The sequence below is a fragment of the Phyllopteryx taeniolatus genome, chromosome 3, assembly GCF_024500385.1.
Source record: "Phyllopteryx taeniolatus isolate TA_2022b chromosome 3, UOR_Ptae_1.2, whole genome shotgun sequence".
Taxonomy (NCBI): domain Eukaryota; kingdom Metazoa; phylum Chordata; class Actinopteri; order Syngnathiformes; family Syngnathidae; genus Phyllopteryx; species Phyllopteryx taeniolatus.
The window spans coordinates 31,673,299-31,700,357 of record NC_084504.1 but is presented as its reverse complement, the minus strand read 5'-3'; the positions used below and the strand labels follow the sequence as shown (position 1 = coordinate 31,700,357).

The 27,059-nt window shown below is 41.9% G+C and overlaps 1 protein-coding gene, 1 long non-coding RNA gene and 1 other non-coding gene across 8 annotated transcripts in view; 1 reads left to right on the top strand and 2 right to left on the bottom strand.

The window, feature by feature from the left end:
• Nucleotides 1-208: 208 nt before the first annotated feature.
• Nucleotides 209-4,500, bottom strand: LOC133475616 (uncharacterized). Its single transcript, XR_009787883.1, has 3 exons — nucleotides 4,164-4,500; nucleotides 3,897-4,028; nucleotides 209-2,525 (listed from the first exon to the last, which is right to left on the bottom strand). It is a non-coding gene; the product is annotated as an uncharacterized LOC133475616 (long non-coding RNA).
• Nucleotides 4,501-5,625: 1,125 nt separating this feature from the next.
• Nucleotides 5,626-5,707, top strand: trnas-uga (transfer RNA serine (anticodon UGA)). Its single transcript has one exon. It is a non-coding gene; the product is annotated as a tRNA-Ser (tRNA).
• A 2,501-nt stretch (nucleotides 5,708-8,208) lies between these two features.
• gapvd1 (GTPase activating protein and VPS9 domains 1) overlaps nucleotides 8,209-27,059 on the bottom strand; it is a 29,906-nt gene continuing 11,055 nt past the window's right edge. For 2 of the 6 annotated variants that reach the window (XM_061768705.1, XM_061768706.1), the window contains 21 exons: nucleotides 26,908-26,988; nucleotides 24,417-24,574; nucleotides 24,101-24,230; nucleotides 23,559-23,684; nucleotides 23,062-23,235; nucleotides 20,325-20,462; nucleotides 18,670-18,804; nucleotides 18,129-18,248; nucleotides 17,816-17,893; nucleotides 16,809-17,155; nucleotides 16,317-16,404; nucleotides 14,922-14,993; nucleotides 14,683-14,811; nucleotides 13,882-14,008; nucleotides 13,678-13,790; nucleotides 13,166-13,325; nucleotides 12,897-13,084; nucleotides 12,526-12,739; nucleotides 10,969-11,041; nucleotides 10,692-10,889; nucleotides 8,209-10,469 (listed from right to left, as the gene is read on the bottom strand). In XM_061768705.1, coding sequence (XP_061624689.1) covers nucleotides 10,329-10,469; nucleotides 10,692-10,889; nucleotides 10,969-11,041; nucleotides 12,526-12,739; nucleotides 12,897-13,084; nucleotides 13,166-13,325; nucleotides 13,678-13,790; nucleotides 13,882-14,008; nucleotides 14,683-14,811; nucleotides 14,922-14,993; nucleotides 16,317-16,404; nucleotides 16,809-17,155; nucleotides 17,816-17,893; nucleotides 18,129-18,248; nucleotides 18,670-18,804; nucleotides 20,325-20,462; nucleotides 23,062-23,235; nucleotides 23,559-23,684; nucleotides 24,101-24,230; nucleotides 24,417-24,574; nucleotides 26,908-26,988 — 2,990 coding nt within the window. In that variant the 3' untranslated portion in view covers nucleotides 8,209-10,328. The other 4 variants (XM_061768707.1, XM_061768709.1, XM_061768710.1 and 1 more) reach the window with 4 other exon arrangements.

Here is a 27,059-nt window from a genome sequence, read left to right as displayed (position 1 = left end):
CTATCTCCCCCTCCCCTCTCTCCGCTCACATACCTCCTAATGTCGTCTGACGGCAGAATGCGCAGGACAAAGAGGGAGGACTGTCTGTATTGTCAGCGTTATTGTTTGGGAAACATTTAATTCATATATAGCACTGCGGACTCCTGTGTGAGCAAGTCCCCGTGCAGTATCCGCATAGACGGCCTCTTTAACAGAAGCTCTTGGCACCAAGTAAAAAGTTGAGCAAGATTAACACGTGTCCGTCGTATTGTATTGGGAAACACACGTACACACACACACACACACACACGGCCATTGACGTCTGCTCATGACCTTGGACAACACTGATCACACCGGGCCAATAAGTGCTTAATTGCCATTTTTCCGTCGGGCTGCTTTATTGATGGCGTTTCCAAAGTGATTAATATGAGCTGCTAACAAGATGTTGCACTGGGCCCTAAACAAAGCTGAGCAGGCACGTTGGAATACATTGACTTCTCGGATTTTTGCGAATAGGATGAATTAATTTAAAAGGATTCCAAATGAATCCCAATATAGTTGCCAACGTGACACATATACAAAGTCAAATTCATGACACATATTTCTCCGTGGCACCATGCAAACACACCATCTTATTGAAAGGGCTCATGAAAAGGGTGACTGACTCCGTAAGCGTCATTCCGACATATGAGCTCCTCGAGAAGAGAACACAAGCAGAAATATGAAGACGATGCTGGCTTCAAGGAAGGAAAAGCCACAGCAGCCTGATATTGAAATGGTTCAGGAGTCAAGTAGAACGAGTCAAGCGGCTTCGGGGCAAACAAAGGAGGAAGAAAGACGCGTTCATTTTTAATAGCTAATGGACTGTCAATGGTCCGATTGGAATATGTCGAATGTTATGAAATATGTTTGCATTGGTATGCCATTGGCCTTTTTTTTTTTTTTTTTTTCCCTCCAAATTTGTGCCTTAAATGTATAAATGCATCTTATACAACAGAGGTCATCAAAATGGTACCCATGGGGACAAAGGTCGCCCCAAGAACCACGAGTTGCTCACCAGTGACAGGACATTGTGATTTCCAAGATATGTTGTAGAAGTGATCATTTGAAAATGTAAACACGTGCAGAGATTTCTAGAAATAACGTGTGGCATATTGATATTGAATATGCCTTTCCTATGTTGTGAAATCATTGTTGATAATTATTACGAGAAATCATTAACAGGATCAGCGTCTTCACACGTGTGAATATCATTCATTATTAATAACATATTGTGAAAGGTGAATTGACAAAATGTGGTTTTTCAAAAGTGTGTGTGACATAAACAGCTTCATAAAAATTGAGTGAGTTGTGTGTTGCCCTTCAAACTATGCAGATACAATTGCTAAAATTATCCAAACTACTCGTTAAAGCCATTGGTCTCGTCTCTTGCTTTTATACAATCGTAATAACGGTAAAAACATGGAATAGTTACAACACGTTCACAAATTCATACATATTCATTCCTAACTCAGAAATAACACCATTTATTTTGCTGTCTGCTGTTGTGTGAATGCTAAATGGCCGCCTCATCCTTCAGATCCCGCTGGTGTATTGCAACAACATAATGAGGCTCTACCCAGTGGAATTAACGGTAAAGACAGCCGGAGTGACGAAGGAGCGTTTGTAAAAGAAACAAACAAAAGGAACTCTTTCGACAAGAAGATGCATTTGTGGTATTTTTCATGGAAAAGGCAGAAAAATCCTATTTAACATCTTCAGAAAACATTTTGCAAATTATGAAATTTCATTTGGAACACATAACGGTAAAGACATTTTGCCATTAAAAAAAATTACAAAATATATCTTCAGAATATTTCTCTCTTAGAAACAAATATGACCTTTTGATGGCTAACAACGGCCAATAATTCAAATATTCATATCAGTGAAATGAATGGATTTTCTAAAGGAAATTCAATGGGGGCCATGTCTTTACCATTATTGATCAAAGTAGGTGAAAAGGACCGTTATCAAACTTGTAGCTCTTTGCGTTAAACAGTACCCAAGAAGTAGCTCTCAGTTTCAAAAAGGTCACTGACCCCCGCTATACGTACAGAATAGTTTTAGTTGAATAAAACTAAATAATGGAGCTGCCGATGATAATGTAGTCTCAAACCCAAATGAGTTGAACTTTTGTTGAGCCAAGAGATGTTTTGTACACATGAGCCTCTACACTCAGGGACAGGACAGAGACCCGCGTGCATCCTGAAAGGGGGATTGAAGTCTCACAAGATGAAGACGTGACATCTTCGGCTCACTCGACGTCAGCGATAGGACGGCTCGCTTGCCGATCGGGCACGTCGCCAGACGGCTCGCTCCGGGTCCCGACTGTCGTCGCTGAGCGGAGGCCAATGCCGCGGATGACATTGAGGGGAAGCCGGTACCTGTTGCGTAAGCGCGCCGCGGCCTGAAATCCCCCCCCCCCCCCCGAGTGACAGAGATGATCGGCATCATCATCCTCGATGGCATCCACAGCGAGGGTCACGCCGGGCGCCGACGCCGCCACGCTGCCCAAAACAAAATGCTGGATCAACGTTCAACAACGTTCAAGTCAATATGCGTGTCCGAGCGACGTTAACATTTCTCCCGCAGGCAAGAGCTTTATTGACCCAAGTCAAATGTAAAAGTTGTCAGCCTGGGCTAGAAACACTCGAAAGCCGCCTGATTGTAACCCCAGTGAAACATGGGCGTTCAATCCGAAAGGGAATTTTCTGTTCAATTTATGGAAATGCATGAGCGAGGCTTGCATTAGTTGTAGCCAGGCTGCACCTGTGCTCGTCAAGGTACTCAAGTATGCCGGATAATTGGCTGTTGATTGCTGCCATTAACATCTGACGTCTAAGTGCATCTAATTCCCGTTCCATTTTCATGGTTCAATTTGATGGCGCCACCCACTCGCTCCTTCATAGGTGATTAGCCGTGCTGATAGATTTTTTTTTCCCACTCCTTTTTTAATGATATAAGCGCAATATGAAGAAAGAGTCATAGCGCTGAAATTGACACATTTCACTAATTGATATTCTTTGTGGTGAGCAGTAAAAGAAAATATGAATCGTGTCATTTATCCTCATGTTTCCACTTCTCACGCCCGAATGAAAGGATCGGTGCCAAAGGATGTCTCTTGAAATGATGCTATAACATGACAGTCTCGTTATTTACTGTACTCTCCGGCATCTACGGAACCAAAGGTGATGTTTTCTTTGCCACAAAGCTTTCCTTTTCAGACCTTGCAGAGAACTGGCGCTGACTTTTTGTTTCTGTTTGCTTGTCGACAGCATCAGCGGCACCTCAGGGCGTCGAGACGTGGCATCCCTTTGAGTTTTAATCTTCCCGTCTGCCCGCCTGCATCCTCGCGGCTATTTCATTTGAGTTTTAATATGTGTATTTGACATTATGTTCATTTAGACCTCCCCCTCCTCTGCCCCCCGTATCCTTAATTTAATTGACGCGCTTGTGCCTTATGTTGTTTGTTTTGTCCTCTGTGACGAGATTGGGCCACCACCAGCATTCTGTTGCATCTCAATGGTGGATGGACGGGGGCTGCTTTTTAAATGGCATACACTCACTTTTGTACATGATTTAAAACACTTTTACATCATCACCTTGTATTTTGTAGTTAGATATCTTACTTTACACTGTTTTCGTCTCCCTCATCGTTCATTCAGATACTCCTACTACTCTTTTATTTGGTGTTGTACCTTACTCAAAGCACTTTTACACGTCACCTCATGACTTGGAATTTGTTTTATTTTTTATTATTATTATTTTATAAAGGGGCACGGAAAAAACATTTTAAAAACAAAACTTGTCTCTCATTTGAATGAGAAAGTTTCTCGTTAGAATGAGAAACGTTTACCCGTGAGTGCTAGCTTACGTACCTGCTAGCGGTAGCTTCCTGCGTTCGGGTAGCCGTACAGGAGCTTCTTTACAACTTGCTTCCGGCGCTTGTGAGCTGAGAGAATGGCAAAAGGAGAGGACTTTGCTCCCTTTCCTCAAAACGAGGAATATACCTGATATTGTCATCGACCAACGAAAAGAAGAAAAGGTGAGTATAAATGTAAACTTTCATCACACGAATATAGCAGGATAGGCGACCTGAGCCATTTTGCTAGCGTGTGTGTGTGTGTAAATAAGCTACCACTTACAGGCAGACAGACAGGTAGACGTTTCTCATTCAAATGAGAAACAAGTTTCTTCATTTTTTGTCCCTTTAGGGGCTCCGTAGGTCTGTGTTTTCTTCGCCACCATCCTTCATTGAGATCGTCCTTCTTCTACCATTACTACAACTATTTCATTTGCGTTTGCACTTTACTCACGCTGTTAATATACTTTTTTTTTTTAATTTCATGTTTACTTTATTCTGTTTGTCTTTTCCTCGCAATATCATTCAGTCAGGTAGTTCTCCCACCAATATTACTACGACTACATTTCACTTGCTGTTGCACCTCACTCAAATGTGTTAAACTGTACTTATAATTGTACTTTTTATTTTATTTGCCTTCTCCCCTCCACCATCACCCCTCATTCACAATTATTCTACTACCGCGACCACAAACGGTAAAAAAAATTTAAAAAAAAAAAAGTACAAATATATATATATAAATTAATAAATAATAATAAGTTAGCGTATGAAGAAAAGCGTTCGATTTGCCAAGAGCCAAATCCCGTCAAGTGGTCGTGCCCGCTGTTGTTCTTTGTCTTCAGCTGCTCCGACATCAAGTCGACCGTGCTGGCGAATGGTGTGTCTGCCATCTGCAGGCTGTAAGTGGAACAGCATGCACTTCAACACAATCACAATTCACCTTTTACATTTGGATGTAAAATAAGAGCCAATAATGAATTTGTTGCGAATGTGGCTCTCTGCTAGCGGTCCACGTCGGAAATGATGAGGCGAGAGAAAGAGGACAATGTCACCCCCAAAAGGAATATTGGTGTTTACCAAAAACAAGTGGAAATCACACATCTAATAAAAAAAAAAAAAAAAAAAAAAGAGTGGCCAATCCTGGCCAAACTTAAGGATATTACCTACAGTGGTATCTAATGTGAATATGAATAGTACACTGTAGCAATGTTATATTATTCATAATCAAGTTTCTAGCCCATTTTTGGGGGGTCCCGAAGCACCCCTGAAATTTTAGAGATAAAAAAAGAGGGTATGTCCTTTTTAGGGAACCTTAAAAAAGTATCAAACCATAAACTATGTATGAAATGTAATAATTTGACAACAAAAATAGAGCACTCCACTATTGCCTGAAAAATGGTTGGCTCCACCCAATCGCTCCCATCCCCTCCCCGAGCAAAAGTGCCTTCCAGGGATGAGATGTACGCAAGTACACACCTTAAACCAGAACACTAACCCCGGTTTGAAACCCTACTTTCAGACCCTAACCCTGTTTTGAAACCTTATTTTAAAATCCTAAGCCTTTTTGGAAACCCTCATTTGAAACCCTATCCCTGTTGTGAAACCCTACTTTGATACCCTAACCCCATTTTGAGACCCTACTTTGAAACACTAACCTTGTTTGGAAACCCGAATTTGAAAAAAAAAAAAAAAAAAAAAGCTAACCGCTTTTAAATCGCTAACCCCGTTTTGAAGCTATTCGAAACCCTGCAATGGCCGAGTGGTTAAGGCGTTGGAGTTGAAATCCAATGGTATCTTCCCGCATAGGTTCAAACCCTGCTTGCAGCGGCAGATACGGTCTTGAGAAAGGGTTGGATTTGTTGTCCTAGAAGCGGCTCCAACTACTGGAGACAAAATCCTTGTCTGCTTTTGAACTACTTGACAAATAAAGATTATTCTGATTGATACCCTACTTTGAAACCCTAAACCCGTTTCGAAACATGACTTGAAAAGACTAACCCTGTTTTGAAAACATAACCCTGTTTCAAAGCCCCACTTTGAAAGTCTAAACCGGTTTTGAAATGCTAATATGAAACCCTAACACTAATTTAAGCCCTACTTTAAAATCCTAGCCGTTTTGGAACCCTAACCCCATTTCAAAACCCTACTTTGAAACTCTAAACCTGTTTTGAAACCCTACATTGAAACACTAAGCCTATTTTGAAACCGGAATTTGAAAGCCTAACCATGTTTTAAAACCATGCTTTGAAACCCTAAACCCGTTTTAAAATGCTAATTTCAAACCCTAACACCCTGTCAGCTCATTGACAATAGGTCAAGTAATGGCTGAGCAAAACTATAATTACACATGGCACCCCAGTGCACACAAACCGGGCCAAACGAGGAAAATAAATAAGTGCGCACTTGCCTGTCTGTCTATTGTGTAACCCTACTTCCTGACCCGAACCGTGTTTTGAAACGCTAACCATTTTGACACCCTACTTTAAAATCCGAACCCAATTTTGAAACCCTAACCATGTTTTGCTCAATCCCTGATTTTAAACCCTACTTTGAAACCCTAACACTGTTTTAAAACCAGACCTTTTAGCCCTTTCAGACCCTAACCCAGTTTTGAAACCTGACCTCTGTCAGTGGTTAAGGGGTTGGACTTGAAATCCAATGGGATCTTCCTGCGCAGGTTCAAATCCTGTTTGCAGCGGCAGATAACGTTTCGAGTAGGGATTGCATTTTGTCGTACGACAAGCGGCTCCAACTACTGGAGACAAATTTGGTGAGTGTTTTTGACATACTTGGCAAATAAAGATGGTTCTGAATCTGATTGATACCCTACTATGACACCCTAACTCTGTTTTAAAGGCCTACGCCTGTTTTGAAATGCTACTTTGAAACCCTAATCCCATTATGAAACCCTACTTTGAAAACCCCTAACTGTGTTTTGAAATGCTACTTTGAAACCTAACACTGTTTTAAAATGCTAATTTGAAACCCTCACCCTATTTTAAAACCCTACTTTGAAACCCTTAACCTGTGATGAAACTGTAATTTGAAACCCTAACCCTATTTTGAAACCCTACTTAGAAATCCTAACCATGTTTTGAAACACTTGCCCTGTTTTGTCTTGAGCACAGATTGTGTGCCCTCAATTCCTCAGCAGCATCTCAGTCATCAAAGCTGTTGGAATCCCCAAATCAACGAAATGATTAAATACTCATTATTGTTTTAAATTTGCTCATTCCTGTCCTCAGAGTACTTCACGTTTACTTATCAGAAAATCTGACTGTGTCAGGTTGTTGTGTGTGCTCGTATAACGCTGCGCATTCATTTGGAACCATTTATAATGTTTTGACAGGAACTAGTTGAGATGTTCGAAGGGTGTATATTATTCTGAGCCAATCAGAATCGAGTATTCATCAAGACCATGGAATAATACTGTGTGCTCTCACACAAACATTGTAGCTGTGCTTCCAAGCGCCTTAAAAAAAAAACTAATCGGCCTATTTATTTTATTTTTTTAGATTCATATTTTTTTTTGTTTCAGAAAATAAAGCTGTCTTAAGAGTCTTGAAAACGGATATTTTTTCATACAATACTTTCCCTACTTTTTCAGATCTGGAAATTCATTTAATCAAATTCCATACTTTCCATACTTGCGTAGGTTCGCCACATGTGACCTCATGCACATGACCCCTATGAAACTGTGAAAAATCAACAAAGCGTCTTCTTGAATGCGGCATTACCTCTACAATAAACTACCTTGCCCCTACTATTACTACTGCCTTATATTGTGTGCGTGGATGATTCCGAGACAAAACAGCAGGCCTCTTCGTATCCCTGAACAGCTTCGGCGTCAAAGAGAGCAAATCTCCAAATCGAGCATCTCTAGCCACTGGTCTGTGCAACTAATTAACGCCCACCCCCAAAATTTGAATTTAAATTAGCAATTGCCAGATATCATCAGGGGATAAGAGAGCACCCCGCAAAGAAGTTTATGATGGAAAAAAAAAAGAAAAGATGAGTATTAGGGAAGGCAATCGGTGAAGTAAGAAGGGCTTAAATTAGGGGATATCTCCAATTACAATTTGCCGAACACTTGTCAGCAGTAATGAAATGTTTGCAGAGGGCTTGCTATTTGTGGCCGCTAGATTGGATGCTGCTGCTCCACTGCCCCCACTAACAATCATATTCCGTGCATAATTTCCCTGCCATCGATTCTACTGTGGGAAGCACAGACCAGATGTACCGACAACTGTCCAAGTCACTGAATACAACAACTCTCACGTGCATTAACAGTCAGTGGGATTGAGAAGTAATGCATCACGCAGTACAAGTAAGGGGCAAACACCAGGTTCTTTTATTGTTTCTAAAGAATTACATTAATTAACGCATTTATCACAGTAAAGACAAACCGTGTCCCTGCATGTCATAGTTGAGCAAGCTTACAAATACATTTCAAATTCGATGCAAGGTGTTTTTTCTACTCAGCCATTCAGCTCTATTGCACAGGAAGCAGAGTGATAAATCTTTAAGGAACAAGAGTTTAAAAAAAAAAAAAAGTTTACATATTTATCTTTTTATATATATATATATATATATTGATCCCAAATTAGGCCATTTAGACAGTAGCTGCTTTGGAGATTTGTGCAGTGTGTTTCCCGTGAACCCAATTAGTAAAGATGCAACCTATTAAGTTGATTTTCCAGTGGCTGCTTCTTTTGGAATTGATTACAGACTGCAAGAAAGCGTACGTAAGGTTCATGAGCCACTGTAGACTGAAACCGCTTGGAAGTTCACGTTAAAATAACAGTCAGGTCTCAAAATTGCCTACTTCCTCTCAATTTATTTAAGGAACATGCATGTTTTGTGCAAAATAAATCATAGTGTTTCCTATCCTCTGGCAGGGTCACTCACTGGCCTATTGCAGGTAGTGACTCCTTATGGCGACTACTCAGTGACTTCATGCAAGAGGGGCCAGCGGGTCAATCGATCACACCCCCACCCCTCCCGCACGCCCGCTGGACAAAGAACACGCACCGACGGTAAAGAGCACAAACTGAAAGGCAGTAAGTAACAAGTGAACAATGTCGATTATTTGCGTTCCTTATTTAATGTGTATTGTGCTGTCAGCTCATTGACAATAGGTCGAGTAATGGCTGAGCAAAACTATAATTACACATGGCACGCCAGTGCACACAAACCGGGCCAAACGAGGAAAATAAATAAGTGCGCACTTGCCTGTCTGTCCCTTTCTTGAATGCATGAGGAGGTAGAGAGCTGAGTTCCAATCAGGTGATCACATAAAATAACTTTGCTCACTTAAATTAAGAAAAAGTGCTACCAAATGCAATTCTAAGAGACGGCTTTGACCCTCGCAGAAGAGATGCAGTCGTGTCATTCACCAATGCAGCAGTCAGTGTAAGCAGACAGATAACACTCCTACGGGCAAAGGGGAACATTTGTTCAAATTCAAGTGCATTAAAGTGGCTGAGTCTTGGCAATCAGTAACGTGAAAGATGTGTTAAATGCAGTTGGCCCAGTGATAATTGTGTGTGCGCGCGCGCGCGCACGCTGGTATGGGGGCATGTCGTCTACGCAAGGAAACTAATTGTAAACCGTACAGGGCGCCCCACATAAAGGCACAGTTTTCAATATAGAGTATCTTTAATGCCGACCCTGTATATCCTCAGCACCCACTCGGGCGCCTTCCTCACTTTTTCTTGCACGTTCGTCAGGACAGCATTCCTTGCCTCCAAATGGGCATGATATGTATGTTTGAAACAGTGACTTAAAGCATTACAGAATAAATATGTGGGTCCTTGTGTCTAAATAATCGTCTGACACACATTTGGGTCAAGCGTGACCTTAAATAAGCTGCCATATAGTCTGACTCACTAACTGCACAGAGTGGTAGATTAATTGGAATTCACGTTGGGGAGAGTCACTGAATCTCGTCGCCGGTTACAGTGCTTTTAATAAACAATTTAATGTAGGGTAATTGAAACTACTTTCCTCCCACTCTCAGGGGCAATAAAATGAGATGATCACGCCAACTAATGCTGGTCCCTTTAAATAGGTTTATCATTTAGGTTGATTTAATTCCACATTTGTGTTTTTGCTTGAATAAAAAAATGCCTAATACACACACCCAAAAAAGTGAAACATGAGAAAAGATTAAAAAGAAAAAACCCAAATCAAGTTCAAGGTTAACATGTTGCAAATTTTCCCCATCGCCGTTTTCCCACCACGGCTAAAACCTGGATTTGTCCACATATGAACAGTAATATATATTCTGTCATCTTTGAGCGTCTGTGGCTATGTACAAGCTATACACGCGACGAGCAGGCTGAGGGCCAGCTTTCCAAAGTCGTGCAGAGGGAGCAGTTGGTTGGGAAGGTTCCCAGTCTCCCGGCTCCTTCCCCCACAGTCTGCCCATACAGGTGGCTGTTCTGCTTCACTTGCGATCGTCGATGGTCTTAATGAATTCCACCGCCGCCGTGAACTGCATCCACCAATAGCACTCCTCCCCACTCAGCCGGCTGGCGTAGAAATTATTGATGTACTGAACGGTGGACAGCAGGCAAGGCGGGTTGGCCTGGAGGGGAGGAGACGCAGGGATGGGACGACATTAGCGCGTGGAAAAAATAAAGAAAGAAAGAAAAAGAAAATCTCACGCTACACTGTTCAGGTTACAAATGCACGTATGGAAATCCGGAAGAAATCTTTTGGACGGTGTTGACGTTTCAAAAACATGACTACAGCTAGTATGTGCATTAAAAGCAAGGACAAAGAGGACGGGGAAAACACAAGGACTCACCCTGATGAGGACAAAGACGAGGACGGGAACAAAGTCATCCGCTCCAGGGACAGAGTCTTCGTTAGCCAGACTGAGCAGGTTCATGATGGTGGAACACATGCGCAGTATACACTGGACTTTGTCTCTGGGTGTCTTGTAGGCATTGATGGTCTTGATCTCAGACTGTGCAGACGGCCAGGGAGCCTCCTTCAAGTAAACCTTGAAGCGGCGAACACGCACGCATACATAGCTACGTAAGCATCTCTTTCACAGAAGTGATTAAAAGAAGTGAGCATACCTCTGGGATTTGAAGTGCTTTATGATTAGCAGTCACAACTTTGGACAGCCGCTGGATATGTTCATGGAGAAGCCTGTGGGGGGTAATTCCATCTTTAAAATACAACACTGTCGCCTGTTGCTTTTCAAATTTTGCCAGGTGGACAGAATTCTAAGCTATACTCCATATTGCCATCCCCTCAAAAAATTGTGAGAGAATACTGAAACGCTGTCACAGAGTTGCAATGCCCAACAAAGAAATGAATCACTTACAGTCCTCGATTCATCAATATAAAATATCAATCCCGCAATACCAAACGTATACATTTGCTAGAAAATGATGTGAACCCTTTGGAATTACCTGGGTAATTCTTTGGCATATAATGCGATTTGATATTAATCGAAGTCGCACTAAATACTGCAAATCACAGTCTGCTTAAAGCAATAGCACACAGACACTGACATGTTTCTACTTAACACATGTAAACGTCACAGTGTAGGGTGGAAAAAGTATGTGAAGCGTCGGCTTCAAGTGGTTGAACCTCCAATGACCTCAACCAAACGTTTTTTGTCGTTGCAGATCCGACCTGCAAAACTGTCAGGAGGAATTTTGGACCTTTGCGCTTTACAAAACTGTTTCAGTTCAGCAATATTCTTGGGATGTCTGGTGAGACCCGCTTTTTTGAGGTCAAGTCCCCGGTTGAGGTCAGGACTCTGACTGGGCCATTCCAGAAGGCAAAGTTTCTTGTGATGAAACTATTCAGTTGTTGATTTATTTTGTTGTCCATTGGGTCATTGTCCTGTTCCATTCAACTGGCAGACTTAAGTTCTCCCGTTCACTGTCTTGACAAACTTGCAAATTAATTTTCCTGTACGTAATAGCAATCCGTCCAGGTCCTAAGTTAGCAAAGCAGTCCCAAACTACGTTGCCACGTCCACCATATTTCACAGTTGGGACGAGGCTTTGATGGTGGTGTGCTGTGCTTTTTAAATAATTCTGTTGAACCGCAATTCAAATGCAATCTCTGATTTTCATTACATTTGTCATATTCAAGTTATTTCTGTGACCACTCTGGGTGTTTCTTTCATTAACAGGTTACCAACAATCTTGTCCATGTGTGTATATCCTTGGGAGGTACAGTATTGGTTTCTGCAGACTGTGTTTGTCTTGTCGCGACTTAGACGAAGATCACGTCACATTTGATGACCTGCAGAAACTCAGCTAATTCCAAAGGCTTCACTTACTTTATCATGCAACTGTATATCCCGTGGGGTCTGTGAGCACCATACCTTCTCTGACTGTGTTCTTGGTTTTGATTTATTTATTTATTTTTTTTAATCCTTATTTTGGAACTGTTAAGTGTTTGGGCTGACAAAATGAAACGCTCATTCATTTGAATGCGTGACATGTTTTTGGAGCACTGCTATTACACAGTTCAATCAAGTGGCAGAATAATAATAAGTAAATATTTTGATGCACAACAGCATTAGCGGAAATGCTTTTCTGTCAGCGTTCACAGAAATAGAAAGTGATCACGGTGTATGACATCATGTCAGTGGTGAAAGTGCAACTACTAACTGATCTCTGAGAATGTCTCCATCTTGGTTGGGGTAAAAGGCCAGCTTGAAGATGCGGTTCATAACGCTGCGCTCGATGGCCATTTGGGCGTCCTGCAGCTGGTCCTCGCTCGCATACTGCCAAATGGCATCACGGGCCATGGCGCCGTACAAGTAGCGCAGAAAATCCTCCACCGCTGCAGTCTTGTCATCTGCTGCTGTGCACACTTGGAATGCTGAGGGACGGGCGGACGGGGGGAGGAGAGAGAGAGAGAGAGAGAGAGAGAGAATAGTTTCGACAAATTATTTTTCAAAGTTTTTATGAATCTTGTCAAATATGGCAAAATCCCCCCAAAAATGTTACAAACTATGAGAGAAAAACATAAGAGGTACCCTTGATGAAGTCAAGCATCCTGGACTCCATGTGCTCAAGAAGGAGGCGAACGCACACTGTGGTGAAATAGCGGTTGGCTACCTCTTTGTCTCTCAGAACTCTCTGGAGGAGCCTCTCCAGATGGGCCTGGGAGGTCTGCAGGCCCTGGCGGCACCTCGTTAAATAGGCTATGTAAGGAGCCCGCTTTCTACACGAAACACAAATAGAGGAATTTGTTTTATTACTGAGAAAAATGAGCATCCACATGATCGCAAACTTTGACGGTTGCCTGTAATCCTCCGCAATGGCTGCCAGCAGCTTCCTGCAGGTGCGAGGGTCGAAGCGGCTGACGCAACGTGTAGTCTCCTGGATCTGGGCCATCTGGTTCTTGTCCTGGAGGTTGATGGCCTCTGCTAACTGGACCTTCAGGAAGCACACGATCTCATTGTCTGAGAGGGAGGGGTGATGCGACAGGAAGCATTAGAAATGCAGCAAAGGTCTGCCACGTCCAACTTTGAAATGTGATCAATCTGCCGCCTCTGTGTGACAATGTGAATGACGGCCACAAAGATGGAGTCGTGTGGTTTTACAGTTAACCATTTCAGAGTCATTTCATTCTGCAAACTAGTGTGCTCTCTCAATGTGAGCATGTGACAACAGAACCGTGCTTTTGGGCAGCGTTCGATCAGATATATCAATCAATCATTGTACCATTCTTAATGCACATGTTCTGAGGCCGCTTTTCATGCCAGGTAACTATGGTTACTGCAAGAATTTTGCGTTTGTTCTGTGATTTAATACCTTCTGGGTCCATGTGGTCAGGCAAACCATTTCTCGTGGTTGCAGAAGTCAGGATAGGCAAAGCCACTGAGTCTGCAGAGCACAATGCCAACCGCAACTTTTTCTTGGCATCACTGGAAGTCAACAATTCACACCGATTCAAAAAGTGTGGATAAGTAGTTTATATAAATGCAGGGTGGGCATCCCGAATCGTGAATGTCATACCTGAAAGAGAACTTTGAGCCATGCTGCTGGGCCGTCTGACTGGCTGAATCTGGGAGGTCGTCAGTAGAAATGTTGTGCAGAGCATCTTCTCTTGGAGAGTCATGAACACTTTCCTCAACACAAATATCTGTTAAAATAAAAGGAAATTGGATAGACAATTCACACAATTCCGAAGAATACAAACAAAATATACATTTCTAGATGTTAATATAGTTATGTTAATGGGACAACAATGTAGACATTCACTGTGTGTACAGTGTCTACAGATCATCAATAAAAGCATTATGTTGCCGTCGACCCCGTGGAATCTCAACAGTTTTGAGTGACCGACTGGCCAAAATAATGAGTAAATCTAACTTGACTGAACTTTATAGGCTGTCATTCAGGGGGCAAATGTGAGTACAGAAGTACAACACTTGAAACAGCTCCTGTGTTATGAAGCCATTACACAAGCTTTCGCAATGTTTATGTTTATGTATATGAATGTACAGAAAGATCATATGTGGGTTAAATATATTCTTCCAATTGAGCAGCAAAGACTATATTGCTCCGTTTGGTGGTTGTGGTTTGCAGTTGCATCAAACTGCACTGCGTCTTACCACTGTTTCTAAATAGTATTACCGTATTTCAGCTACATATGGGGACTTTATAAAAAGCAAAATTGTTCATCATATGAGATGGTGAACATGTGTAACTACTGCACTTGGGTTTTCACTCAAGTAGTAGACAACTGGGCCAGTGATAGAAAACTAATGATGAAAGCATTTGAAGAATCCTGTAAATCCAAAAGCTAAACCTAACCTCCGGCACCCTCAAAAGCCGCTCCCGCTGTGGCTCCATCACTCGGGCTGGTTCTCTTTATGTTTCTGTACTTGTCCAGGATGTCTTCAGCTGCCTGGACTTGGGAGCTTTGTCTGGGCAAAGGGTCATCTTGACAAATCAACCAACACACACAAAACAAACAAACAAACAAAAAAACCATAAATTTCACTCAACAAGGTGAATTTGCCTTAAACGATTTGGACATGCGATGAACAAACCTTGTGGGATTCGCTCCGGAGCAATATCATCTTTCTCATGCTTGTCTCGTTTCCTGAATGCAGCTATAGGAGCTGTGGAGAGCATATGAACACATGTATGTCGTGACAAAAGATTTCAACATGGCTGGATGACAGGCTGACTGTGTGCAACTTATTAGCCATCTATTAAATGCACAAAGGCCAACTGATGAAAAATCTCATTCCTGTTAAACTACCAAAAGAAGCAAAAGAATTATAATTAAAATTGTGAATAGACCACCAGAATATCATTAAAGTCCACTGAAACTCATTATGGATAATTAAGTCTATGAAGTGGAAATGTCTATGGGGGCTTATCCTATTAACACAAATGGTGAAAACAGAAAAAAACAATTGAGGCACAGAGTCTAACATTTGAGACACATGTGAAACACTGGGTGAAAGTCTAATGTAAATGTTGATATTCTGTATTGTCCACACAGTAAAGTTGCAAAATGATGTAAGAAACAAAATGCATGGAGGAGGACTGCGGGCATTCAAAAGGCACCATGTGACATCTACAATTCTAAAAAGGCAACATCTACGAAGCAGCACGGCGCGCAGCCCTGGCAGTAAAGCTAGCTCAATGGCGACAGCGTTACCTGGGACGTCACTCTCAGCCGTCCAATAAAGCACTGTGAGGGACACAACAGACAGGGTTGGCCTTTCGCAGGAAGCCTGCCACTCTGCAGGACAAGCGAGCGTGTTGCCAGGCAGAGCAGCAGGACAAACACATTGCACTCTGCACAGGTTGGCAGCAGACTGGTGCTTCAGGCTCCAACGGCTCCCAACTTTACCATGTGTCGCCCATTTTATGAATATCAATTTCATGTTTACTTAAGAAAGACAATTATCGCAAAGAGTAATGTGCAGTCACTCTGTGTGGGCGCAGCTCATTATTCCCCAGATAGATGGATGAGATATAGTGGTAGAGTAGAGCTGCAACAAGAGATGTGCCATCTATCAGCGGTGATGACAGAGAGGTCCATCTAATGACCATTAGCTGCTGGATGACAGCGCAGCTGGGAGGGCTAGCGGCCATACAATCTACACAGCGAAAGCGCCTCTGATGAGTGATTAGCTTCGAACGCTCTTTATAAATCTACAGCTAGTGAGACGTGAGTGAAAAGGGACCGCACGTGTCTGTAAAGTAACTCTGACAAACAAATCACATTTTCCAACTGGAACGTCGGCAATACAGAACATACATCACCATTCTTCCTCATGTTATAAATGGCTTTTCGTGCTGCTCTTTAAAGTGAGAGATTTTCGGGCACTTGCGATTAAGAGAAGTTTTTTCACAAAACAGGAAACGAAGGAGCCCTGCAAACAAACATCACTTTTCAAAGACGGCTGTCCAATTCAGCATTACCTTACCTTTCGGGATGGCCGACACGAAACGCTTCTTCCACCATGGCCTGTTACGATCAGACTTCTCATCATCACTGTCTTTTCTGTCCTCGACCTATAAATGGAAATCACAAACATTTGCATGTTATTAGAATTTAGTGGGTAGTACAGTATATTATAAAGGTATACAGTATTACAAAATCAAATACATAAATACAATATACAGTATTTTGATACCTGCCCACTGCAACAATACAAGCCAGTTACATTCTTACACAATCAATCATGCCTTCATGCGAACATTTCAATCGCTGCCCAACACGCTGTGATCATCGGTGTAGGATGGGCTGTAAATAATAATAACGGTTCGACAGTTCAAACCACAAAGTCAAGCGATGGAATTAACAATTTTCTCATGACAAAAACAGAAGCAGAACTTTTAACACACACACTGCTGATTTTGAAAGTGATCTTGTTCCACAATGCAGCTCTGTCTAACAAATCGCAGGGCTGACGTACCTCTCCTTTCAAGGAGTCCTTGCTGGGCGACGAGGATGGTCCCAAAGCGAAGGCTCCGGCAGAGTCGCGCTCTTCAACCGCGACACGGCGATTCAGCCCAGGGTCGCTCGTGGGTCGACGGCCCGGGCACACGATGTCAGAGCTGCGACTACGGACCAGTCGGTCAGGGAAGGAGTGGCGCTGCTTGCTGAGCTCAAACTCAGCCTGTGCCAGGCTGTGGGGCACGCTGAGAGGGTGGCGTGTCTCCTGCCCCAGGGCGCTGGCTTCAGGGATGGGGGGATCCGGGGGTGGGTGTGCAGGCCTGGCATAGTGCACTTTGGGCCTCACTATTGTTCCAGTGGTGGAACCTGGCACATTAAAAGGCATAGAAAATATATATATATATATATATTTTTTTTTTTTTTTAACGCAGGAAATGTGAATTCAGCACTTCATTTGGCACACCTAATTTAATGAGATCACATGAGATGAGACTTTATTATGGGCAATATATAGATGTATTTTGAAGTGTCCTTTCATATAGTCATAAAACTGAGTGCTAAAGAAAGAAACGTGGGAACAGAGAAGGCCACCTGTTCCAAGGGTACACCATCTTTATATATATATATATATTTTTTTTTTTTTTTTTTTTTTGCGATAAGCACAGTGGGACAAGGTGGCCGTGCCAAAGTACTTTAGGTGAGGTCTTTCAACCTGTCTTCCCTTCACCTTGCCACAGACATGCAGCACTAACCTTTCCTCTCCAAACAATATTTGTAGTACAATGCAAAGCCTACACAAGCTAGAACAAACTGCTCAAATCACACTAAGGACAAGTGACACGAGTGAAATTGCACATGCACTACTGTGCCTAACAATTGGTACTAAAACTGGGGGGGAGGAACGAACTCACTTTTGGGTTATTTTGCTCAAGCTGTGCTGAGGGCCCCAGAATATTAGGGTTGAGATTTAATGACACTAATTTGGAACCCTGATCAGCTGCGGCGCATATTAGGAGTGAAATTTACCTTCGCCACAGGAGAGGGGATCAAACATGACCAATAAGGAATCAGCTTGTGAGGCTGGTGAAGTCAGATGGTGTGCTCCTGTAACAACACAATTGGATATGAGGTAACAGCCATCACAAATCCACCACCAATACGCAAGTGCACTTCCACTGTACAGTCTCTCTCAGCAAAAGTGAAACCGTTGGGTTGTCAACATAAGGAAACAGCGATTTACATTGGCAGCCACTCCAGAAGTGACAGTAATTGATGGTTCTGGCTGTTTTGGACTGACTAATGACTTAGCAAGCCTAGGGGGGATGTGACACTTTCCTACCGTGGCCTGACTCCTCCCCATCTGGACTGGTCACAGAGTCCTTCCCTCCAAAGTCTGAGCTGCACTCTGAGCGCAGATCCTCTATCTTGTTGGGGATGTCTTCTGAGGTTGCACTGATGCCTGCAGGTCAAAAAAAAAGCACACAAACTGAGCTGTTTATGCTCAGGACAAAAGCAACTCAGTAGCAGCGAGGTCTAATGGGAAATGTGTTAGCGGTCAAAAGAAAGACAAAAAGATATTTTCTTTTCTCTTTAGACTGCTTTAATCACTTAGATGGAAAGCCAGTGAGCGCTTTAAAGTGGTGGTTCGAGAGGTAAGAATCATACGGATACGGGCTGCATTTGACAGATCCATTGGGAAGAGGGTACATGTTCGCTAGCACTTGTCGGCTAATTAAGCAAATGTCCGACAATGATTTGCGCCGCCGGTCCACAATGGCCATCAAATGTGGACATGTGGAGTACAGTATTCGTTAAAGTGAATCTGCACTGTTATTGTTTGTCATTGAGTGAGTGCAAACGAATGGAGCTTAGATTTATACCTGAGACGACACTGAGGCCAGGAGTGCTTGGTCTCGAGCTGACCTCCCGGACTTCTGTATCGTCTGAGGTGCTACCGACCCCTGAGCAGCTCTCAAGGTCCTGCAGCCGTTCCTCCTGTTTCAAATCTGGGGCTTCTGCAAATGAACAAAAAAAAGAGCTCAGGCTAAAAGACACTATCCTAAACCTACTCTTCTTAATAGTAGTGCGATCCAGTCCCATTTCAACTATGGTGCAATCATAGAGCACAGTTGCTGCTCCAGATACAGTGGTTGCAACAGACAGTGGTCATTCAGTCACTCCACCCCTTGCCTCTTGACTATCATTGCCAAGTACACACATACGCATGGAATCAAAGGATGCATTACCTCGAGTGATAAGAGCCAAACAAAACCATAAAGCTAGTGAGGCCAATTCTTTGGTTGCCCAATGGAGCTGTTGGGTTGAACCCAGAGGCTCAATGAACAGCAGTACTCATTTGCATGCTCGTTAGTAATAACGTGCTGGTGAAGTGGTCTGCGGAGTGTAGTTTTCAGCTTTCCAACCATGAAACAAGCACAGTATTTGGGAAGGGGGGGGGGGGGGGGGAGCTTCTGATTGTGCTATTACTGAGCAGAACACGAACAGAAAACAGAATAAAAAGCAATCAAGAAACTCATGCATGTCATCGAAAGCATATATTAAAAGGTGTACACTTATAATTAACATAAGGCATTGCTTTCCAAAAGATACAAAGCTGTTAATAAGGCTTACTGACTTGGAAAAAAAACAAGCTACAAACAAATGGTATTGAGTTCCTATTTCCTTCATTAAAACATTGGAATCTTGGTTCATACAAAATCTAAAAAGATTATACAGTAGTATTAATATCACTTACCACTAACCAGTCACAAATACAGTATAGGTACCCCTGCACAATCAAATGATTCAACACAAGAGCTGTGCCTTCTTATGCTGCCTTTACAGAGACTATAATGCTCAATTTTGATTGACAGAAAAGTTCTCATTTTAGTTAAAATATTGCATTACGTGAAAAAGAAGGACGTAGTGTTGTTTTATATATACACTACAGTAAACTATGCTAAACAACACTTTGATAGGACCATGTCAATCAAAACCGACCGTTATTTGCCTAGAATTCTTGTAATAGAAGACATGAAATTGTGCAGGTTTGGCTAATGACATGTTAGGCGAGTATGTGTACGTTGGACTCATAACTGGACAACGGATACCCAAATGTGATCAGCAACACAGCACAAGAAAATGAGTCCAGAATTGACGCCCTGTAAAGTGACTGAAGGCAGCTGCTGTCCTTGCGCTTCCCTCCCCACCGTTCCACCACAGGTGCAAACACACCTGGTGGTGCCTCTAAGGAAACCCTGAGCTGCCGTTTACTGGCACACGAGGCTCTGCCCTGAAAGACAGGCAAGTGCATACAAATACGATGACAGATGTGTACACACATTTTGGGTGTGGAACACAGTGCAACCACACCTGGTGTTCCAACCCCCACTTAAAAGGCAGTAAAAACATGAATATGCATACAAACGCGTGCAAGGGAACACATATTAATGACTGTTGCGGGAGTGAAATGCAGGCATCATGACAAGGACCAAAGACAACAAACGGTCAGAAGGTGACAGCAGGATGACCCCACCTGAATCACTTGGCAGGACCTCCACGCTCCACGCCTCGCTTGTGGTCTCTGAGATTGTGGAGCCGTAGGGGTCCAGCAGCACTGGGCCTGATCCCGGGAGGCACAGCAGGCTGCCGAGCATGTTCTCTGCAGCTGCCCCTGAGAACAAAGAGGAGGAAAAAGATGGAACCTCCACCTGTACCTAAAGTCACCTTCATTGTCAAAGCCATATTTTTCATCCTGAAGTTTTCAAAGGTTCTTCTTGAGCTTTTTTAATGGTCCTCATTTTTATTTAGATTCTCTAGGTCAATCAACGTTTAAAAGCGTGGAAAATCTGTTAAAAATTGCAACTGGTGGAACACATTGCTACACTAGATATTTCTAATCAGGAAGCTACTGGGTTAGAAATAGAATAATAATTAATGAAAGCCTAAAAAAGATTGGTTGAAAGTTGAAAAGTGCAGCAATCAATGGAGGGAGATTGTCAAGAAACAAACCATCGGAAAGGCAACATGATCTGAGAAAATGTGCGCGCACACACACACACACACACACAGAGAAAATCAGAGCTCACAAACTGGACATTTTATGCTTGAAACAGAAGGATTATACAGTCTGCACCAAAGGTTAGAAGTAATTGGTAACATCTCACCTGGCCTGGCCTTCAGGGCCTCGACTTTGAGCTGTTGATTACACTCACATTCCTCATAAACAAACGAGTGCCTACTGCACACACACTGTCCACCTCCATTCGGGAGAACACAACATGACACGGCAGACGAACGCAGAGGCGTGGTCAAAAACGAGCAGATGTGTAGGAGTCAGCGCTCCCGGCGCAAGACGCCCAACGATAGCCACGCGCTCATGCGTCCGCCTAATGACACACATGCACCGCGAGCATGCACACACGCCAGCGTGTTGTGATGGGAGAGTTCTATCCCGCTGTCCATGTTTACAATGTTCAAGAGTGCTTGTCTTTCAGGTAGATGATTAAATGAGTGGCACAACAAGAAGCGAAACAATTAGAATTTCTGCCTCATTATCATGGTAATCTTATCAGTGGGATAATGAGGTATTAATGGATATTTAATGTGCATCTCATAACCCAATCCCTTGGAGAAAACACATAAGGAAATCGCTGTAAATTCACTTAATGACGGAAAAGTCCCCGAACGCCATATTCCGAAGAATGAAAAATGGCGCATGCAAATGAGAAGGAACCAAGGTCAATAAGACTGCAGGGACCAAATGAATGTCAGAGAGAGAGGAAGACAGACAGAGAGAGAGAGAGAGAGAGAGTTTGGTAACAGAAGCACTGAGGAAGGGAAAGATGGAGGTTTAATTTCATAGTGCAAGCTAAGATTCAGGAAATAATTTGAAGGACTACTGAACTTAAGGAAAAATGTAAGCTATGATTCAATACCTTCTTTTGAAGTTCTACCAATGTAAAATACTAATATTATAATCAAGATCTTAAACCCAGCGCTGAAATTCGATCCAAAATGTTACTCTATCCCATGCAATTACGGTTTAAAGCAAACTGAAACAGCTTGTTGCTACTTGCTTGAAGTCATTAAGGCAAACTTTGTGAACGATTGGTTGTGGGAGCCGTATTTCTTGACCTACGGGAGGCTTTAAATAGAATCAAACACTCAAGTCCTTTTTAAAGTTGTCTAAATTTAAACTTTATTTCAATGTACTAAATTAGATCCAGACTAACTTGGCACTCAGTCAGTACACAATAATGACAGAATCCCATTTCAAAGGGTCGCTATACAATGAACTGCAGGGTTCTTCTATCCATCATAAGAAGTTTGTTGTTCAGTCCATACATAAACAATATTCCCGTAATGCTGGCGACACGCTCACGCATACATATGGAAAAGATCCAGAACATGTCGCTTCAGACATTGCACATTGGCAATGAAAAATAGTGGTTCAGTTATTCACCCCCCAACTTTAAATCCTTAGGAACTATAGCCAAACGTGTTGTCTTTTGAGTAAGAGTGAAAATGTATTCGAAACGCTCTCATAGTTGACGCAGCCAACAATACAGGTTTTCTCAAATTATCGTTATGGTATATCGTGTTGGCCTCAGGCTAGTGAGTAAGAAAGATCACAGATCACTTCAGTCAGCAAATAAACTTCCTGGAAGATCATCACTTCATACAAAAAAAAAATTTTATGCTCAAATGTTCAACATGGTAAATAAAATAATCCATCATGCTGCTCCACCGTTATTTAAAAAAACAAACAAATAAATAAATAAAACAAGTCCAGCTTCGTTTGGAAGAATGAGGCATCAAGGTCTGTTTCGCAGTACCAAAACATGGCTCAGCTTTTGAACAACATATCTATTTTGTAATGGATGCTTTTTATCATTACTTTTGTATTTATGTATTTGTTTACTTGACCAGGGACTGCAGAGGGAATTAAGCTTTAGTTAAAAAAAATGTCAAATCTATTCTCATCCTGAGATGAATTTATTCTGTAACAATTTCCTGTTTTTAAAGTACTGAAATAAAAAAGGTGTTTAGGTTTTCTTTTTTTTTTTGTTTAACCCCTGCACACCCACACGGAATACTGTAAAAGCCTTCCATGTTCAACAATTGCCTCATGGTGTTATTTCACTAAAGTGCCACAAGGTGATGACATTTTCCTGAAGCTATTTCTCCAACAGAGAAAAAACTTCGACCTCATGAGGATCGGATTAAGGTACGACATCTAAAAGTAGAGCGAAACTATTCTCAGGCCGTACCTGCAATTTCCTGCAGCCTATCTTCATCCATGTTGGGGTCAAAGTCACTGCCAAGCACGTCGGTGCTCCAGGTCTCACTGACCGTCTCAGAGATGTCCCGATCCTCTGTCAAGCCCATCATGTCTCTGATCTCAAACTTGCGCAGTTTATCATCCAAGTTGTCCTGAGTGGTGGCTGAATGAAACACACCATATGGTATTATTTATATTGCACACACTTACAATACATACTATCTTTCATTTGGACAACATAATACTCCTAAAAATATATTGCCGGGTTTTTGTTTTTTTTTCCTCATTCGACAGCAAAAAACGGGATAGGAAAATATGTTTATCTGACAGTAAGATGCTGAGACTGATGAATGTAAATTGTTATCAAAATTTAAATTCACCTGTTGAAGTAGGAAAGAAGTAAAATAATATAAGTTAAAACTGCTTGCCAATACAGTCTTCTGACAAAATGTCATTTTTATTGATTTTTCTTGACAAAGCACCCACCTTGTTCGTGCTCCAAAAGCTGGAGAGCCTCCACCCCGTTGCTCCCTGAAGGTCCAGCTCCCAGCTCGGAAACAGACTCGCCCTCCAGGTCAAGAGACGATACTGAATTAGAACGATTAGACGGACCTGAGGAACATAGTTACAAAGAAATTGATGTCCAATTTTGGGGATTCGCTGATTCCAAACACCAAACAACTATATTACATAATACTTTCACCAAAGAGGATGTTTTCATTTTAATTTGTTCATCTGTGAAGCTGACCTAAAACCTACAAGCCCATGAAAATGAAACTCGGTGGAGAAATGGGCCTCGGATATTTTGAGGGAGAGCCACGTGAAGAGGACATTTTAGCGTTTGTGTGTCCGTTTTCAACACTGAGAGATGAGACATTGTGAGACTTTACATTAGATGATCTATGGATGGTTTAGTGTGGGTCGAAATAAAATAAAAAATTGGGAGATTGGGCAACAAATATTGGCAGACGTCTGACCTCGCCGTGTCCCTTCTACTTCCTTTATTTGACTTAAGACTGAAGACTAACCCTCAGAGATGCCTTCCAAGTTGTCACTGCAGAGTGAAAAGCGCAGCGTTTTGTCCGGTTTTCCATGCAGCTTTGTGTCGTCCGCATGGCCGTCGCCTTGGCCAGCATCAGCCATCTGCAAGTTCAAAACCTACAGTGGAGACTATTGATTACAAATAATGGTCTCCATGAGACATTATAGATGACGGCCATTAAAATCATAAAATGCATGACAAGATAACCACACTACCACTCAGTGAGAGGAAAAAAAGATGTCATTTTATTTATAACATCATTACCCCTACGGCAGTAACTGCATTAATTTAAGTCACATTACCTCATTCTCTGACATCATTCCAGGGACTGTCTGAGGACCATTTCCTAACGAGATCACGAGCACCTCTTCTGGCATCAGCTCCTGCAGTAACTCTTGGGAGCTAGCCTCTGCCTCCCCCTCCTGGGCTATGTTGGTACGGCTGCGGCTCCGAGCAGCTGCTGATTGGTGGTTGGGGAGGAAAATGTAAAGATCATCATCAGCCAATAACTTAAGACATTAAAGTCGTTCATGTTTAACATGAAATGTATTTGCTGAATTAAGTGCATCTTCAAGGAAAATTTTGTTGTGTGTGTGTGAAAGCAGCAGCAAAGCAAATTAGGACTTGTTGAAAGTGTCATTGAGGCAATTCATGATTAACTTAAGGTTTTTAGTTAATATAAAAATGAAACTGTGAAATAGTCTTCATGCACTTAAGCTGATGTTAAAACAAAAAAGACTGAGCTAAAATCTTCGAATGTGCATGGACCTTTCTCAAGGAATAAAAATGAAAAATAAAAGTTATCTGACATGACAACGATAATAGCACAGGCACCTCAATTTGCTTCCACACACAAAGCAAAGCATCATGTTAGAAAATTGGGATGGCGGAATATAATACTATGGTTTTTGTGGCATTATTCCTGCACTGATTCTGTAGAGAGTCTTTCACTTTCACAACGCAACAACTCAATCTCTATGTAAGTTGATCGACAATGCATAAAACACCTGGTATTTATATTTATATAGAAGGTACATGGGCAAAATGATCCACTATGTGACTCTGTAGTCTTAATGTGTCATTTTTTATGTTTGCTTTGGGAATGATTATGATGAGCAAGGGTAGGCAAAATCTTTGGCAAGTAGAACTCAGATCATTTTAATTCTGTGACTAAGTGACCACTAAAGGGAGTAAAGGTTTCCAATGACTGACAGATCGGTTTAAGTGTCTGCCATATGGACTTTATTGAAATTAAAGAGCAGTTATTTGTTGCCGTGTCAACTTATCTTGAAAGTTCATATTTAACATCAGATTCCGGGGGGGGGGGGGGGGGAATAAATAAATAAATATTGTAAATCCACCAAATTGTCCTGGAAAAAAATGCCTCTACAGTCGCACAAACCTTCAGAGGTTGAACCGTTGTCATGCACGATGTCACGTGGGATCTCAGCACATCTCGTGAGATTTCGGCAAATGGCATGAGACTTAACTAAATGGACGTCTAAGAATAACGCCAAAAGTGTGTAATGCTTTGTCTTCGGCTTGGTTGCATTTCTTTGTGATGGTAAAGAGCAAAAGCGTAATCCACTGCAAAGACTCGTGAATTTATCTTATTTCAAGACCGGTTTTAATTCTTCCTAAATTTTCCAAAAAACAAAAAGACTTGTTTTAAACAACAAGATCATTATAAGAATCTTATTAACTCGATTCATACTAGTTCAATTGGCAGGTTTTTTTACACTTATTTTATGGATTAAATAGGGACAAAATATCTTGTTTAAAGTACGGGGGAAAAAAATCTGCCAACAACTAGTATGAATCGACTCTTAAGATTCTTAAGATCTTGTATCTTAAAGCAAGTCTTTTGTCTTGCTGAAAATGTTGAAAAAAGTCAAAACTGTCTTAAGATACATTCACGAGGTAAGATTTGCATTTTTGCAGTGTAGCTGCTCAGTACAATACAGCATAAGTGACAATAAGTCAACATAAAAAAATAAAGGTAGATACGCAGAATGTACACCAGAAAGTGGGCTACATTTAGTTTTGTGAACACACTAATGACTGTTAAACAATTTAGAAATGGAACATTTCCCTACCCTGAACTGTAAATTAGGTTTCATTATGGAAACAGTTTGACAGTGTCATTGATTAATTCAATCTCTATTATTTCCTATGGGGGAAATGTGTTCTACATTCACATAAAACTGAGGTTTACCACCGTCCTAAGAGGTTCGTCTTTGACCTCGACGGTTGCACTGTACTGCTTTGGCATGAAACTTTTACAGCTGGAAACAAACTTGAAAATAGCCCACTAAACGGCATTATCAGTTCCCTTTGAGGAGTCCAAAAATTGGCTCTGTCGGGTACAATGGGGTTGAGTGTGCCTTGAGGAAAAGAAATGAAGTCCTACTGTATTCCGTCGCGTAGGCATGATGCTATGACGGACTCCCGGACATTGATCTACTCGAATGTGTGACTTTTCAGAACCAATGCCACTACTTTTATTTTCATCTTTGGCATAAAGGTTTTTTGTTTTGGTTTTTAAATAAAGAATTCTGGCTATGAAGTTATATTAATCAACGAGAAACAATTTAAATGGCTTGACCTCATGAATGGAGCAAAGTGCTGTGCAATGTGAAGCAAGCAGGGTGAAGGCATATGTACAAGAGGAGCGCAAAGTGTCAGCATTAGGGTTGAGCTCCTTTAGTGCTTGGTGCATGCAGTGATGCTGTAACAACATAAAAGCACAAGATGCATAACTTGTAGCTCCGATGCAACTGACCGGTTACCCACCGAAAGGCGTTACTAATGGAATATGGGCAGACAGGGAGGTGGCTGTAGGGTCCCAGGATGTTATAGCGGCTAAGTGTTGTCCTGGTCATTCATTGGCAGCACAAGAGAGGGGGAAAGGGCAAGGTAGGGAGTGGGAGACAGAATACATCTCA